Source organism: Crocodylus porosus, unplaced genomic scaffold, assembly GCF_001723895.1.
Source record: "Crocodylus porosus isolate Cpor-Errol unplaced genomic scaffold, CroPor_comp1, whole genome shotgun sequence".
Classification (NCBI taxonomy): Eukaryota; Metazoa; Chordata; order Crocodylia; family Crocodylidae; genus Crocodylus; species Crocodylus porosus.
Genome location: NW_017728917.1, coordinates 910410 through 923424, shown reverse-complemented (window position 1 = coordinate 923424; position 13015 = coordinate 910410). Strand labels below are relative to the sequence as shown.

The 13015-nt window shown below is 42.7% G+C and overlaps 1 protein-coding gene across 4 annotated transcripts in view; it reads right to left on the bottom strand.

Annotated features, from left to right (window-relative positions):
- Positions 1-283: 283 nt before the first annotated feature.
- LOC109311128 (cullin-associated NEDD8-dissociated protein 1-like) overlaps positions 284-13015 on the bottom strand; it is a 26214-nt gene continuing 13482 nt past the window's right edge. For all 4 annotated transcript variants that reach the window (XM_019536564.1, XM_019536562.1, XM_019536563.1 and 1 more), the window contains 9 exons: positions 12721-12872; positions 11517-11809; positions 9660-9801; positions 6523-8028; positions 5959-6054; positions 5076-5245; positions 4684-4848; positions 3550-3657; positions 284-1942 (listed from right to left, as the gene is read on the bottom strand). In XM_019536564.1, the coding sequence (XP_019392109.1) occupies positions 1715-1942; positions 3550-3657; positions 4684-4848; positions 5076-5245; positions 5959-6054; positions 6523-8028; positions 9660-9801; positions 11517-11809; positions 12721-12872 (2860 nt within the window). In that variant the 3' untranslated portion in view covers positions 284-1714. The remainder of the gene's footprint in view (positions 1943-3549; positions 3658-4683; positions 4849-5075; positions 5246-5958; positions 6055-6522; positions 8029-9659; positions 9802-11516; positions 11810-12720; positions 12873-13015) is intronic.

The following is a 13015-nucleotide window of genomic DNA, read 5'->3' as shown; positions in this document are numbered from 1 at the left end:
CAAGAAGTTATCTGTATAGAACTCAGGAGCACACTGAAAAAAACAAAGTACTATACCACCAGACCACATACTGCATGTGCTGCTTTCAGTCCTTTTACATGCAGAGATTGCCTACCTTGTTTTATATTGCCTCCTTGGAGGGTTTTCTGAAGTGTGTTGTTTTTTTCCCCTCAATATTTGAAGGGGAGATGGTGGGGAAAGAACATTGGGATCAATATGCAGTCCAGAAGTAATAATAAATAATGGTTATTTTACCCCCACATAAGTTCTGTAGCAGATAGGCAACAGTTTCATCATCTCTCTTTATTTTCTTTGGATGCCACTCATACAGCATGGAAATTCTCACACTCCACACTATAAATAGACCAGCTCAAATGTCTCACACCAACCACTCTTGTCAAAAACAAGGAGAAAAACCCTGAACTGAAAGCTTAGTACAAATCCATGGCTACAAGAGGTATGGCAGGGTGGCTTCATTCTGTAGTCTACTATTACTCTATCCATCGCTTACTGTTAAAGAACTTTCCCTGCATCCATCACTTCCTAGGGCAGGGTAGGATTTGAGCAAAACCATTAAAATAACGTTAAGTGATGTGCAAAGGTTCTAGTCTTCTGAAAAGCACTTACATTCCTGCAAGTTCTCATTTAGTGGCCCAATACAAAATATCTAGCAAAAACAGGAGAGTACTGAATGCAGGTGTCTGACAGCAACATGCTGTATTTTACTTCTAAGATGACAAATTTGGAATACATCAGTGCTTTGGTATCCAATGGTCACCCAGAAGAACACTGCTGGCAATTTAAACAAGGGAAAGAGGCTGTTGCACATACAGATTAAAAGGTAAAGATGACTCTGGAAGGTTAAAATGTATTTAGCAGGTGACATTCCATTTTGGAAGACAATTGATTTCAGAGAGACTTTGTGCAGCCAAACTCCTTGATAGTGAAATCAAGGGGGAAAAGCCTTGTTATCCACCTGCCTCCACAAAAGTAACTAAGGATCAGTTCTCTTGCTTTATGCATTGACCTACAGGGAAAGTCAAGAAATTGTAAGTAATAAATAGCGTGTCCAGCTTATAGCAGACAATTCATTTAGCTAACACCTTAGGGTGAAGACTCTTTTTAGACCTAACAATTTTGAAACCAGGAGACAGTGAAACTTAATTGGTGGCCAGTTCTGTCACAAGACTAAGCTTCTTGGCCACTGTTGTCTAGTGAAAAGATACAGAAATTCCTTCTGTTGACAGGGCAATTGGGGTGCAAAGTGCATGTGCAATGGTAAAAATGAGAACTAAGTCACCTTGAAGCTTTTTCCCCCTCATGCTACTATTGCAAACAAGGCGCTGTGGTGGGGAATCATTCTGGGAGGAGGGTTCCATTTTGCAGCACCATACTAAAACAAATTTAAATGGTCTCGTTCCTCCCATCTAACAACTTGCTGAAGAATTTAATGCACTGTATTTCACTCCCTCCCATCAGGGGCTTTTTACCTTAGCCACATCTGCAAGATTAGAACTCGGCAAGAGGGAGCAGACGCCTGCATTTGGGCAGCTGGAACTACATAGCCAATTTCTGTTTGGTTTATATGGCTCCTGCAGTTGAGCCCAGCTCCAAGACATTCTTTCTTAGCCTGCCTACAAGAAATCCATTTCGGCAACGCATTATGGGGACAGAAGGGTGATGGGGGTGGGAAGATGGAAAGACAGGGTGAACTTTAACTCATCTCCATGGATTCTGTGGTGGACAATGAAGCAGAATCCTTCTGAATACTCTCGAAGAGCGAAGCCATTTCAGGATTGGCTCTGATTTGAGAAGAAAATTCAGCCATCACTGGACTTTTCTCCACTTCGGGGATGGTTAGCAAAGCAGCAACTGCTCTCATTGCTGAACGTTTCAGCTCATCCTGCTTTTCAAACTCCTGTTTCACAGAACCGGCTTTTACCTGAAAGTCCAAAACAGCAACAACTTTAATGGGGGAACCTGGAAAAGGACGCACATGCATGCTGGAAATACCAAGTGGTAGGAATTGAGAGCTATGGGGGACAGGAGTTTTCTAACCAGAGAGGAAATGGGCAAGAGGGCTTTTCAAAAGTTGGCAGCATGGACTCCTCCAGTCAGAAATCAGTATGAGGCCAACATCAAGCATTTAAAATAAACCCAACGTCTTATACTGGTGACAAATATGGTATCTAAAAGCATTTGAAATGCTTAGGAGCAAGCTGGAATACATTTGTGTGTTCACAAAGGGCGCTTTCTCCTTTGATACAGTTCAGCAAAAACTCCATTAAAGCATGACAGAAACGCACATCACAATTTATGATGAATGTATCTGAAACTTAAAATAATCGATTTAGCCTGGCTACATACACAACATGCCCCACCAAATTAATAATCAAACTCAAGTCTTATTGATAGTTATGCTGAGTATGTGTCTTCATGAATTCAATTCTAATCCCTTCATCTGATGTGAAGCTGGCCTTCATTATATGCTAACAGCTGGGGTTGCTTGTTCCTGGCTTGCTTCTAAAAATGCCTCATCACTATAAAAGTCTACAGTAGTACCTGATACAAGCATCCCACACACTGGAAAACCAGTCTGGTTATCTGTGGAGAGCTCACATAGGAGTAGGAAGGATAGGCTGCATTCTGCTGTTCCGTGCACACTAGCAAAACTTTTCATTCCAATTATAGAATATTGATTACAGGTCGCAACGTGGCAAACCAGGAAGTGCCAAAACACAGACAGTTGTCAGTGCTGAGAATTAGAAAGCCTATCCTTTCCACTTGGTCACTACACAAGTTTGATGTAGGAAAAAAAAAAAAATATATATATATATATATCACTGAAAGTCCATAAATATGCCCCCATCACCTCCACCCTACATTTTATAATCATTTTCTCCAGACTAGACACACAATGGAAGTCCCAAAACTAAAACAGGTTTGAAAGGTTTCAAACTTCAAGGCTGAAAGCCAGCGGCTGTTACACTAAAGAAGGTTCAGAATTTTAACTTCAAGACCCCTGGAGATGCATGGGGGGCACATTTACACGTGCATTAATGCACTTTAGTTAATTTACATTAAATCTAGTACTGCATTTTCTTAGTGTGGAGTACTAAGAAAATGTGCATTAGCTTGTCTTCATGTGCATTAACTAAGGCATCTAAAGAGTGTTCTTTAATGTTGGTTAAAATAGGCTAATCCATATTAAAGTGCACATGTAGACACACCCAAGAGATGCATAATTTGTTTCTTCAACAATCCTTGTTATGAAAAAAGCCCATTCCAGAATACATATTTTAAATATTGTATGCAACCAAAACAACCCATTGTTAGCAAGATCTGACCAGGGTGAAGCATTACACATTTCAGAAAGCTGCTGTGTTCTTGTCGTTACAGAAAACATAAAATTATTGCAGGTATTAAGACCTGATTATCATACCAAGGGCAGCGGGGCAGCTCCTGGAAAACACCAGTAGCACACAAAAGCACTGCACTAGCTCTCCCTCCTCCACTCTCAGCTGTGGGCCAGCAATCTCATAGTCTTACCTTAGTAGAGCAAGTTGCTCGCAGTGGCTCAATCAGCCGCTCCAGCCTTTGCAGAACTGCGTTAGGACAAAGGGTGGAGAGTCGAGCCAGCATAATGAAAGTCAGCATCTGGAGGAAGAGGTTGGGGAAAAAAAGAGATTTCTCAGGTCCTGCTCTCCCAAGCTTAAAAGGCACAGACCCTCCCTGCTGCACACATCCTGCAGCTACATACTGTTTGTAGACTTGGGCAGAAATTACTGCTCCACCTCCTGCTGTTCTTACATGGACGGGTTGCTTTGTGCTTATAAAACAATGAGTTAGCTAAAAGGAAAAGCTAAGGTTCTAGAGGACAAATTACGTGATGAATTGCACTGTGTCAATGAATGCACAATGCAGATCTAGAAAACAGAATCCTGCCAGGCCTAAGGACCCTCCTGCAAAACCTTTTATAAACTTTTGACAGGAGTTGTTCGACTAAAAGGCATGGCCATGCAAACAAGTTACTATGAGGCAAAGGAGTGTGTAGCTTTGCCCTGCATCAGTTGCCATTACCATAAAAGACCCCCTGCACAAGTTAATTCTGAGTGTGCGCGCACACATGTATATGGGCAAAGTGCATGTGCACATAAGCTAGTAAAAGGCAGTGATACAGGGAAACCACAAACATGAGATGCCATTTATAGGAGATGAGGCATCTTCAGAATTCTTCCTTCTCAGAGCTGCTCTGTACAGAGCTTCTGTATTACAAAAATAACCGTTTAGAAGCTAGCATATTTCTACTGCCTTAGAAGCCATAATGAGCGGCAAAATTATGAACAATATTGATAGTTCAAACACTGTCATTGGGCACCTCAGTTAGCACCTCCCAAAATGAAAAAAGGAGCCCACACCTTCTAGCATTATTGTTTTGGGTTTTTGCAAGCCTCTGCACACATCACTGAATCAATTAGCCTAAGGTCACGTTTTCAAGGCCACATCAGCAACAAACTAGAAAGTTTAGTCTATTGAATTTAAAAAAAAACCAAGAGCCCCAAAGAACAAAAAGGCAGCACAAAAAGAGGAGCTACATGCCTTGCCCACCCTATTTGCTTAAATCCCACTAAGTGCAGTAAATAACATCAAAACTATTTATTTCCAATACACTTGATCAGCTACCCTAATGTCATAGTGATCCTTCAGTCCATCCTCCACGTGGTTTAAGTACTCATAGATATCCAGTCGGTCAAGGCAGCTTTCCAACAGTGTGTACATACATTCAAAAGCAGCTTTCCTAACATCCAGGCCATCATCCACGGTGTGTTTGAATGGCCCCATTTCTACCTTAAGAGAAAAAAAAATTACTGATGATTAGTCCAGTAATGAAAGTCTCCCTTCATGAGCACTAGCCTACAAATGCAAGGCCTTATAGATGCTTTTCTCTCCATTCATCCAAGCCCTAAGAATTCCATCCAACTCTTTACTCATAAGAGCATCACAGCACATTCATCTCCAGGATAACTGGGACCTTGACATACAGAACTCAAGAGACAGCAGAGTTAGTAACATACCTCCCGTATCAGTTCCCTTCTGATTTTAGTTTCATTGTATAAGTGGGGTAGGACAGTGTTCAGCAGGTCTCTGATTAACGAAGGCTTGTTGTGAGCAGCAGAATTAAACATGGCTAAAGCAACGCGCCGGACATTCAAGTCAGGATCCTGAAGTGTCTTTAAGAAGTCTCCTGCAGGATAAAAGCACACTGTCAGATAGATGGCACCAAAGGCAGTGTTGTAGCTGTTTTCCAAAATCTACTAACTTCTAGTCTTGAAAGCAACATCATGTATTTCAAGAAGTATGGATGTGAAAAATATTTTTATATAATAATTTTAAAACAACTAAGTCAAAACCTGTGTATAGTGATGCATTTAGATGATTTGCAGGGTACCACTTAAACAATCTGAAACGGGCTACATCTGGGTATAGAAATACCAATGTGATGGTAGCCACCAGTGACTTCTCATTTTGACTTAAAAGTCAAAATTAGGTAAACAAAATATTTTTCTTGCTGCTCAGCTGTCTGATTCTCTGGAACAGAAGGGCATACTCCATCAGGCATATGGGTGTTTGAATTTGAAAACATATTTTACAAGGTGTGTATCTGTGAAGCTCAGGTCCTAGGAGAGCTCCAAATGGAAGAGCAGAAGAGTTCATTCTTTTCTAAATGTAATGTTTCTATTGAGTGAAAGAGGAAGTCAAAAACATTTCACATGGGACTTGCACTACAATGCCAGTGCGGAATTCTTGCTACAAAGAAACACAGATGAACAACCCTATTCAGATCAAACAGATTTGACAAAAATCTTACTTATGAAACAAACGACATCAGCTACAGAGTCGCTGACAACATGCCAACATTCACAGCTAACCAGGATTTCTACTGGAACCAAAGCTCACCTATGCAACCTTTTAGAAGTCTGTCTATAGGTTGAGGCTGATCTGAAATTGTGAATTTGATTGCAGTTACGACAGTGCTTCGTGCATGCGGGGAACCTGCAGAGATAGAAAAAGGGGATAAGAGACCAGACAGAAGTGTACACAGTACAGTGCAAGAACACGTATACAATATGCTCTTTACACAGTCGTGCTAGACAATGAGCTATTCAGCAGATACAGGAGAAAGATTCTCTTTGTATAAGAGACAAAGGATTTCCATAATGGATCGGATCACATCACATGGCTGGATTCTGTCTCCAGTGTCTTCTCATGCAGTACTGTGTCCCTGTTACATTCTCCTTAATACTATGCACCATGCAACTTTGTGCTCCTTTGCTCCTTCCACAGTGTACATCTCTTTCAGTTAACCTCCCAATACTGATCTTTCCACCCAGCCTGGCTTTGTTCCCTCAGAAACACAAACTGCAGTATATGAAAATAGTGAAAGAAATTAATTCACTAGGTGATTAAGAAACAGAGTATGCCCTGGCTTTTTACCATGCCAACCCTCGTCTTTCCCATTACCTGATGACAGCTGTTTTTTCAGCCTGGGCAGCAGCTGAGACGGATTCACCAAAGTCAATTTCCCCAAGCACTCCGAGACCACATTGCGTGTCCCTTCCTCCGCACACTCACAGTGTTTGAAAAGCAGAGCCCAAATATCCTCCACATAAGGTTTGAGGCCATCTGCTGGGGAAGAACTGATGACTTCCTTTAGAGAATGCAGTAGCAAGTACTGTCTCCTGGGCTGGCTTCCTATCTCCTTCAGCATGAAGGGAAGATATTCCTTAAGGTTTCCAACACTGATGTTCCCAAGGGCATAGGAAGCTGCTGATTTCACCTCTTCGCTGGGAGAAGCAAAAGCTTCCAGAATGACCATTTTGAGCTCCTTCTGAGCACTGAGGTTCATGGTGCGCCCCATCTCTGCCAGGGACAGGAAGGCCAGCATTTTAACAGCTGAGCTGGACTTGGGACTCTTCACATCCTGAATAAATTGGTTCACTACCCCAGCAGCTTCTTTTGGGCAGGCTATTGAAAGGGCAGCCACACACTTTGCTACGGAGTAATAAGCCTGTTTATGTAAAGTGACAGATGGCCCAGCAGAACTCAGAGAGTATATAGGACCAGTCAGCTGCTTCATCAGTTCTGTATAGCCCATGTTGGCTGTCTTCGTTATAACCAGAGCTTGGAAGAAGTCTATTATGGCATTCAATGCACCGCCTTGTAGCAAAGGGGAGTGGACGAGCTGGAAAATTTCAGAAAGAACCGAGCCACTTATTTTGGATAAGGATGATGGATAAACCTTAGCTAACGTGGTAAGAAACACAATAGCAACTTGGGAAACATGCATATCATTTTCACTAATTAAAGCAGGAAGCTCTGTGAGAACAGACTCTATCATGGCTGGCTTGAGGCTGTCACTGTAGTTCTTAATCAAGATGTCCAGAGCAGTCAAGGTACTCAATTTCAAGGCACGTTGATTCTTTCGCAAGAAGGAAGCTAGAATGGGGAAGCCTTCCCCTAAAATGGGTCTTAAGTCTATTTTAAGTGGAGAACTAGCAATTAAGGTTACCGCTTTGACTGTTGTCAGTCTGGTTATTTCGTTTTTAAGCCTATCTAGAAATATCTTCAAGGTTGACTGGAGATCACTACTGAGATGGTCGCCAAGATTGCAAATAATCTGCCCCATGCAAGAAATAGCACGTTCTTTCACCTCTTGATCTATATCTGCAGCTTTCAGTCTCTTTAGAGTCCCAGAGAAAAGGTCTTTCACATATGGTTTAACATCAAATGCACCAGGCTTGTCCAAAGGCCGGATGACTTTCACAAGCTGCTGAGTAACCAGCAAAGCTTCTGAAGTGATCTTATAAAAGGGGTCTCCAATACAAGTCACAACTGGAGGAACCAATGTCTTAATATGAAGATGAAATACTTCTGGCTGGTGGTTGCAAAGAAGAACGTGAAGGAAAGACAGTGTATCAATCCTCATGTTGGAGGAGCTAGATTTATCAGCCAAAGAGAAGACAATACCTGTGCAGGGAAGACACTGTGTTTACCATTTTAGCACTTCACAACAGTTTTAGCAAAAGATAAAAAACAGTTCTAACATAACTGGATACAATCAAAGTAGTTTTCATAGTTCACCTCACTGATAACCAGAAGTTGTAATCTGGTTGCAAAGACGTCTGTTCAGGCCGTTCAGTTATCCGGCATATTTTCTTATCCAGCACCCTCGATTCCCTGTGGGTGCCGGATAACAAAGCTTTTACTGTATTTTAAAGTAAACATTCCCAGGCAGGCATCCACACCTGCAGAGAAGTGAAGCCCCCCTGCCAGCTCATGATGACTAAGCAGGGGCTGGGAGATGAGGATCTCCCAGTCCCCACTCCCTGACTGCAGTCTCAGAACAGGGGGCTGGAGCTCCCTGCTGCCGGGGCAGGGGGACATATTTCCACCCGGGCTTTGCCACTGGAGCCCACCCCGGCAGCAGACAGCTCCCAGGGGTAGAGAGCAATCTCCTGCCCCCTTGGAGAGAACAGGCCAGAAGCAGATTTTTTCCCTGGTCAGGCATTTACATGAGTGCTACTGTGCAGTAAGTAAATCACAAGTAAAATTTGCTACTTGCATTTGCAGATAGCAAAATTTACTTGCAATTAGTGAAGTTTACTGCACACCGTGTGCATATGTAGACTGTGCAGTAAAGTATCTCGTGTAGATGCAACCACTGACCAGGAAATGGGCTGGAAAATATAAGGGGTCTTTGCCACCTCCGATTTATATAATCTTTATGTTTTTCAAAAGAAAAGCTATTTGCAAGGATTCTATTTTCCATCCCAAAGCAATTAAAAACAGCTGCTGCTTTTGTATGTTCTCCGCAGCCTCTTGTAAACATATGGGAATCAGCATCCCAGGATGATCAAGGGCATGGGGAATTGACGAGGGAGTTCCCCAAACATTTACAGTGAGATCAAGCCTGAAGGCAAGGCAGGAGCTTACAGTTGGGTATTTCAAACCTTACTTGGATGAGCACCTCTCACTGCTCTACAGTAGGGGTGTCACAGATACAGCCCAAAGAGCCATAGGATCTGACCTGCAGTGCCGCCTCTGGGCTGTGTGCGCCATAAGCAACATGTGAGGCTGGTCCAGGGTGTGTGCTGCATATGGTGCCTGCAACAAACCAACCCTGTGCACAAGATCCAGTGCATGGAGCCAATCTGTGGGCCTGATCCCAGTTTACAAACCAGCCCCGTGCCCCTCATCCAGCCCACTGGGCTGGGCAAGTTAGATACCTTTGATCTACAGGGAGAGAAAGTCAGGTAAGGAAGTTACAGGTCTACACATAAAACCTTCTCCATTTAAAAACAAACAAACAAAACAAAACAAAACAGGAAACCACACAAAGTTCAGAAAAGGACTGAAAATGTTATATCACCGATCTCTATACTGACCCCAAAGTCACTAGCAAAATTCCAGCTAACTTCAACGGGAGCAGGAGTGGACCTTGTTTCTTTAGCACATATAAAATATCCAGAAATAAATTTAAAAAAAAAAAAAAGCAGGCGATGCATATACATCTCCTAGACGTGATACAGAATGGGAACAGGGTTGTCCTTAACATAAGATGTCCCCATGGCACCCCCCAACCCAGGAGCCAGCCTTACCAGGCACCAACGCAGGGATGTGATCTGCCAGGCAGCCGGGGAGAACGTTGGCCAGTTCTGTCAGGAGGCTGAAGCACCCTTGCCTCGATTTAATGCTTTTCTCCTTGAGCTGCTTGTGCAAGGCCTTGATGATGTTAGGAACCTGCAGGGAGAGGAGGTAAGTGAGGAACTGCATCCTCTTCAGTACAGAGCTCTGTAGCAAAGCTGCTCACTGCATTCCACTGAAAGCACTGATTCAGTGAGAGAGCAGACGGATCCAACAGGAACAGGTCCAACTGTTTGAGAGAGACACTAGAGAAGGGAACAGAGATACTATGCAGGGACTGGGACTGTACGCTAGGCATTTAAAAAAAAAGGAATCAGTAGGACTAAAAGCATTTTAAAAAGCCTGCCTTTACAGTCCTACAAACCCTCCCTGTTGGAAAAGGGCGAGATGGTAAATTATTATTAAACGATTTTCTAAAAAGTGGGAAGAAGTCAAACCAACTAAGTTGAGCTCAACTGTCGGAGCTTGAAAGTACAAGAATTAACAAAACAAAAATCAACAATGAAAGTAGATGACAGGCTTAGAATTTCTTTCAGATTTCATATTGAAGGCCCTGATCTTGGAATCATATCTGAACAAGCAAACCTCTGTAAAGCTCCAAGAAAGCCTCACACACAGAGATCCAAACACAGGACTGTTCTCTGTACAACTAATAATTGATGGAACATTTCTTTAATTTAAATATTAAGTCTTATTTATGTATCAGTTAGCACTAGGCAGGAGAAAACTAAGATCTGGAAGGATTGCAAATCCTTCTGCTTCAGGGCATAAGAGAACCCCTAGCCAACTGGGACTGGGCTAAACACATTTTCCCAGTGTACACCATTACCTTATGAAGCAGGTGGTACTGGCCGCTATTGGAAATGGGCTGTTGGGCTAGATGGAGCCCTGGTCTGCTAATCCCAACAACAATATTCCTTTAGCATATGTCAGAATTAAAAAAGTAAAAAGTGAATGCTGCCTTGACTGTTTATTTTATGTGATTAGCAATGAAGTATATCTCCCCTGTAGCTGGAAAAAACAGGCCCAGAAAGTTTTTTAGAAGCCATTAGTTATTCTTTCGTGAGCACACTTGCATACAGTGTTCCTGTTCTAGTACACCTATACACTCTGACACTTCTCCAGCTTCTAACAGTTTAGATCCAATACAGTTAAGTAGTAATCTATTCAACAAGTCCCAGAACAATATAGCATGGTCTCCCTGAGGCAGCTGCAAGGCAACCCATGAACGACTGGTGCAGCACCATTTATAGGCAGCAGCAGGGACTGCCCACAGGTGGCAGTGGCAAGTGGGGCCACCTACATTCTGGTCAACTCAGGACCATTTTCTCACATTGTTTTAGTACTTGGCTCAAAGGATACTGCATTGGGAAGAGTTGCCATGTGGATTAATGCACTTTAGGATAACCACCCACAGAATAATCTGAGAGGTGGGAGGACTGGCTAATCCCTTTTGTGCAGATAGCTATGCCTTCCCGTCTACACAGCAGAAATAGCAAATCAGAACAACCCAACATAGTCACATTACAAAAAGCCCTGACAGGGCAAGAAACCATATTAACCTTTCTTTACGTAGACACAACTCATCTGTGGAGCTGACAATTTTAGAATCTTCTGAACCTGGACTGGACACAAGCCCTAAAAACTACACATCTTCCAAAATGTTGCTGTAACCCCAATGGTCAGCCAGAGATTAACACAGTTGTGCAGTTAGCCATGTCCTTCAGCTGAGTTACTGGACATTATGGAAGGTGCAAAATCTGCTTCCCTTCACTATTCCTTTTAAACCAACCTACCACTTCCTCACTTACCTGGTTCTGAAGCATAGTGAGGGGTATATCTTCCTTGCCTGCCGAGTCGGATGCATGGAGCCAGCTCTGTATAGGAAGCGTTTGCTTTAGCAAGGAAATATAAGCACAGAAGATGTCGGCTTTGACATTCTCCTCTCGTTCCTTGAATCTGCTTATCAAAACTGGGGAGAGATTTTTATAGAAATCCTGAAGGAGATCATGTCTGGTGCTGACAATGGCTTCCAGGCATTTTGCTGCAGACCTACGGACTTTCCAGCTGATGTCATCATCATCGCTGTACTCATCATCACTCTCTGGAAAGGATGAGGAGAGGAAACAAGTCACATCTCACAAGAAAAACACAAGAGAATCAATACATCCTGATGTTTCACTTTCTCTTCTCTTCAGTATTAAAATAAAATACAAGATAAACAGATATCAATAACTAACATGCCTCAGGGAACAATCGGATCTGGGTTATTCTGAACAATTTCCACCAAAAATTATCAGCATTCAGTGAATTATGATGGTTGGTGCACATCCCTACTGCCCTGTCCTTAACAGTGTCGAGGCCTGGTGCCATGTACTGGTTGGAGCATGACCCTTAATATACCTACAGCTCAAGGCTGCAAGGGATTTGCACTTTGAAGGTAGAAATCAGTTCCCAAGTCAAGAGAGAGCAGGAGTAAGAGGAACCAGTACCCACGACCAAGTACCCTTGACTGCTAAAAATGTATCCAGGTCTAGAATGAGCAACTCATTTACCCTGAACACTCATTTCCTTCTAAAACCCATCCCATTCATTAAAAAAAGAAAGGGGGCGGGGGAGAAAATCTCTGATTCTTGTGATGTCAAGATATATCTAGTGATAAACCTAGAGGACCAATGGATATCTTTAAGGATGGCCCTCTCTTTGGATTTTTAGGAGTATGCCTAGTTCCACAAATTTACCCGTGTCCATTTGATAATTCTTATTGTGAGCTGGTTTAAATCATATCAAAATTGGTAGGTTTTAGCTTGATATACAATAGCTGTATTAAGTAGACATCACCCACCCAAAAACAAAAGGCATACCCAAGGATATTCAGCTCCCTGCCCAGCTAGTTTGTCAGTTCTAACAAATTCCACCTTATCTATAACAAGCATATATCAGGAAAGATGCAGTAATAAACTCCAGGTTTGGCAGAGAGGGTGTGGGTGTACGCGCGCGCACATGTGCAGGCACCTTGTTCTTCATCCTCCCCATTCCCAGTCTCCATCATTTCTTCTTCCTCCTCCTCTTCCTCATTATCATAGTTATAATTTGGGTCATAAGTGATATACTCCAGGCACAATCCCATCACGCTAGGGATGTGAGGACCAATTTCCTTTGGACACCTAGCAGAACAAACAAACAAACAAAGGGAGAGATCACCAAAGAGGAATATACCTCTTCTGCTCGTGCTTGTAGGGAGGCAGTTAGACAGGCCAAAGCTACCATGGAGCTGAGGATGGCAACCCAAGTAAAAGACAATAAGAAA